The sequence below is a fragment of the Apis dorsata genome, unplaced genomic scaffold (genome assembly GCF_000469605.1).
Source record: "Apis dorsata unplaced genomic scaffold, Apis dorsata 1.3 scaffold_896, whole genome shotgun sequence".
Lineage (NCBI taxonomy): Eukaryota > Metazoa > Arthropoda > Insecta > Hymenoptera > Apidae > Apis > Apis dorsata.
Genome location: NW_006264011.1, coordinates 283,326 through 284,179, shown reverse-complemented (window position 1 = coordinate 284,179; position 854 = coordinate 283,326). Strand labels below are relative to the sequence as shown.

The window sequence follows — 854 nt, the reverse complement described above, 5'->3', positions numbered from 1 at the left end:
TCTCTCTCTCTCTCTCTCTCTCTCTCGTTTGCTCATTCTGATACCACATATTTTTTCTCTTTCTCTCTCTTGAATATGTCATAAACAAATTTACACCGACGAAATACATTAACAGAGCTATCTAGTACTTAGAGCACATCGAGAAATACAGAATACAGAAATAAACTAGAAAATTTTAAGAGTGAAATATATCATATAACAAGTTAAACATTTAGATATCAATACTTGTATCATTGAAATACAATACAAATATTGACCAAAAATAAAAAATGCATATTGAACGAGTCAGTAGCGTGTATTCTGTCAAGAGTTGGGGTAGAAGTTTATAATTATTTCTTTTCTTTCCTTTTCCGACAGTCAGTTACCTCAAATATCTCTCACCACGCCTATTGTAAGAGGTAAATAAGGAAAAAATTAGAAATAGTAATGGAATAACAATATTGCATATTGGTGGTTAGCTCATAGACACTTGTCCATTAGACAGTAGTCGCTCAACAGCGGCATTTATATCTCCAAAAGTAGCGATTAGTGCTGAAAATGATATTAAAATGTGCATATATTATATTTAATCCATTATATTTATATATATTATAAACATTCACAAATATATATATCTAAGTATATATTTTATAAATATATTTCATATATATATATAAAATATTCTTTAGTATATTATATTCAAATATACTAAATATAAAAAAGAAAATGAAAGTGCTAAGTCTTTAACAAAGATGCTACTTTTGTCTAATCAAATATTCTAATGTGTTAATTTTATATTAAAATATAATAAATATTAAATATTAAATATTTTTTTAAATATTATTTTTTTAATATTAAATATTTCGAATTTAAAA

At 24.6% G+C, this 854-nt stretch overlaps 1 protein-coding gene across 2 annotated transcripts in view; it reads right to left on the bottom strand.

The window, feature by feature from the left end:
* Nucleotides 1-55: 55 nt before the first annotated feature.
* LOC102672959 (ubiquilin-4) overlaps nucleotides 56-854 on the bottom strand; it is a 3,832-nt gene continuing 3,033 nt past the window's right edge. For both annotated transcript variants that reach the window (XM_006623512.2, XM_031514132.1), the window contains one exon: nucleotides 56-531. In XM_006623512.2, coding sequence (XP_006623575.1) covers nucleotides 455-531 — 77 coding nt within the window. In that variant the 3' untranslated portion in view covers nucleotides 56-454. The remainder of the gene's footprint in view (nucleotides 532-854) is intronic.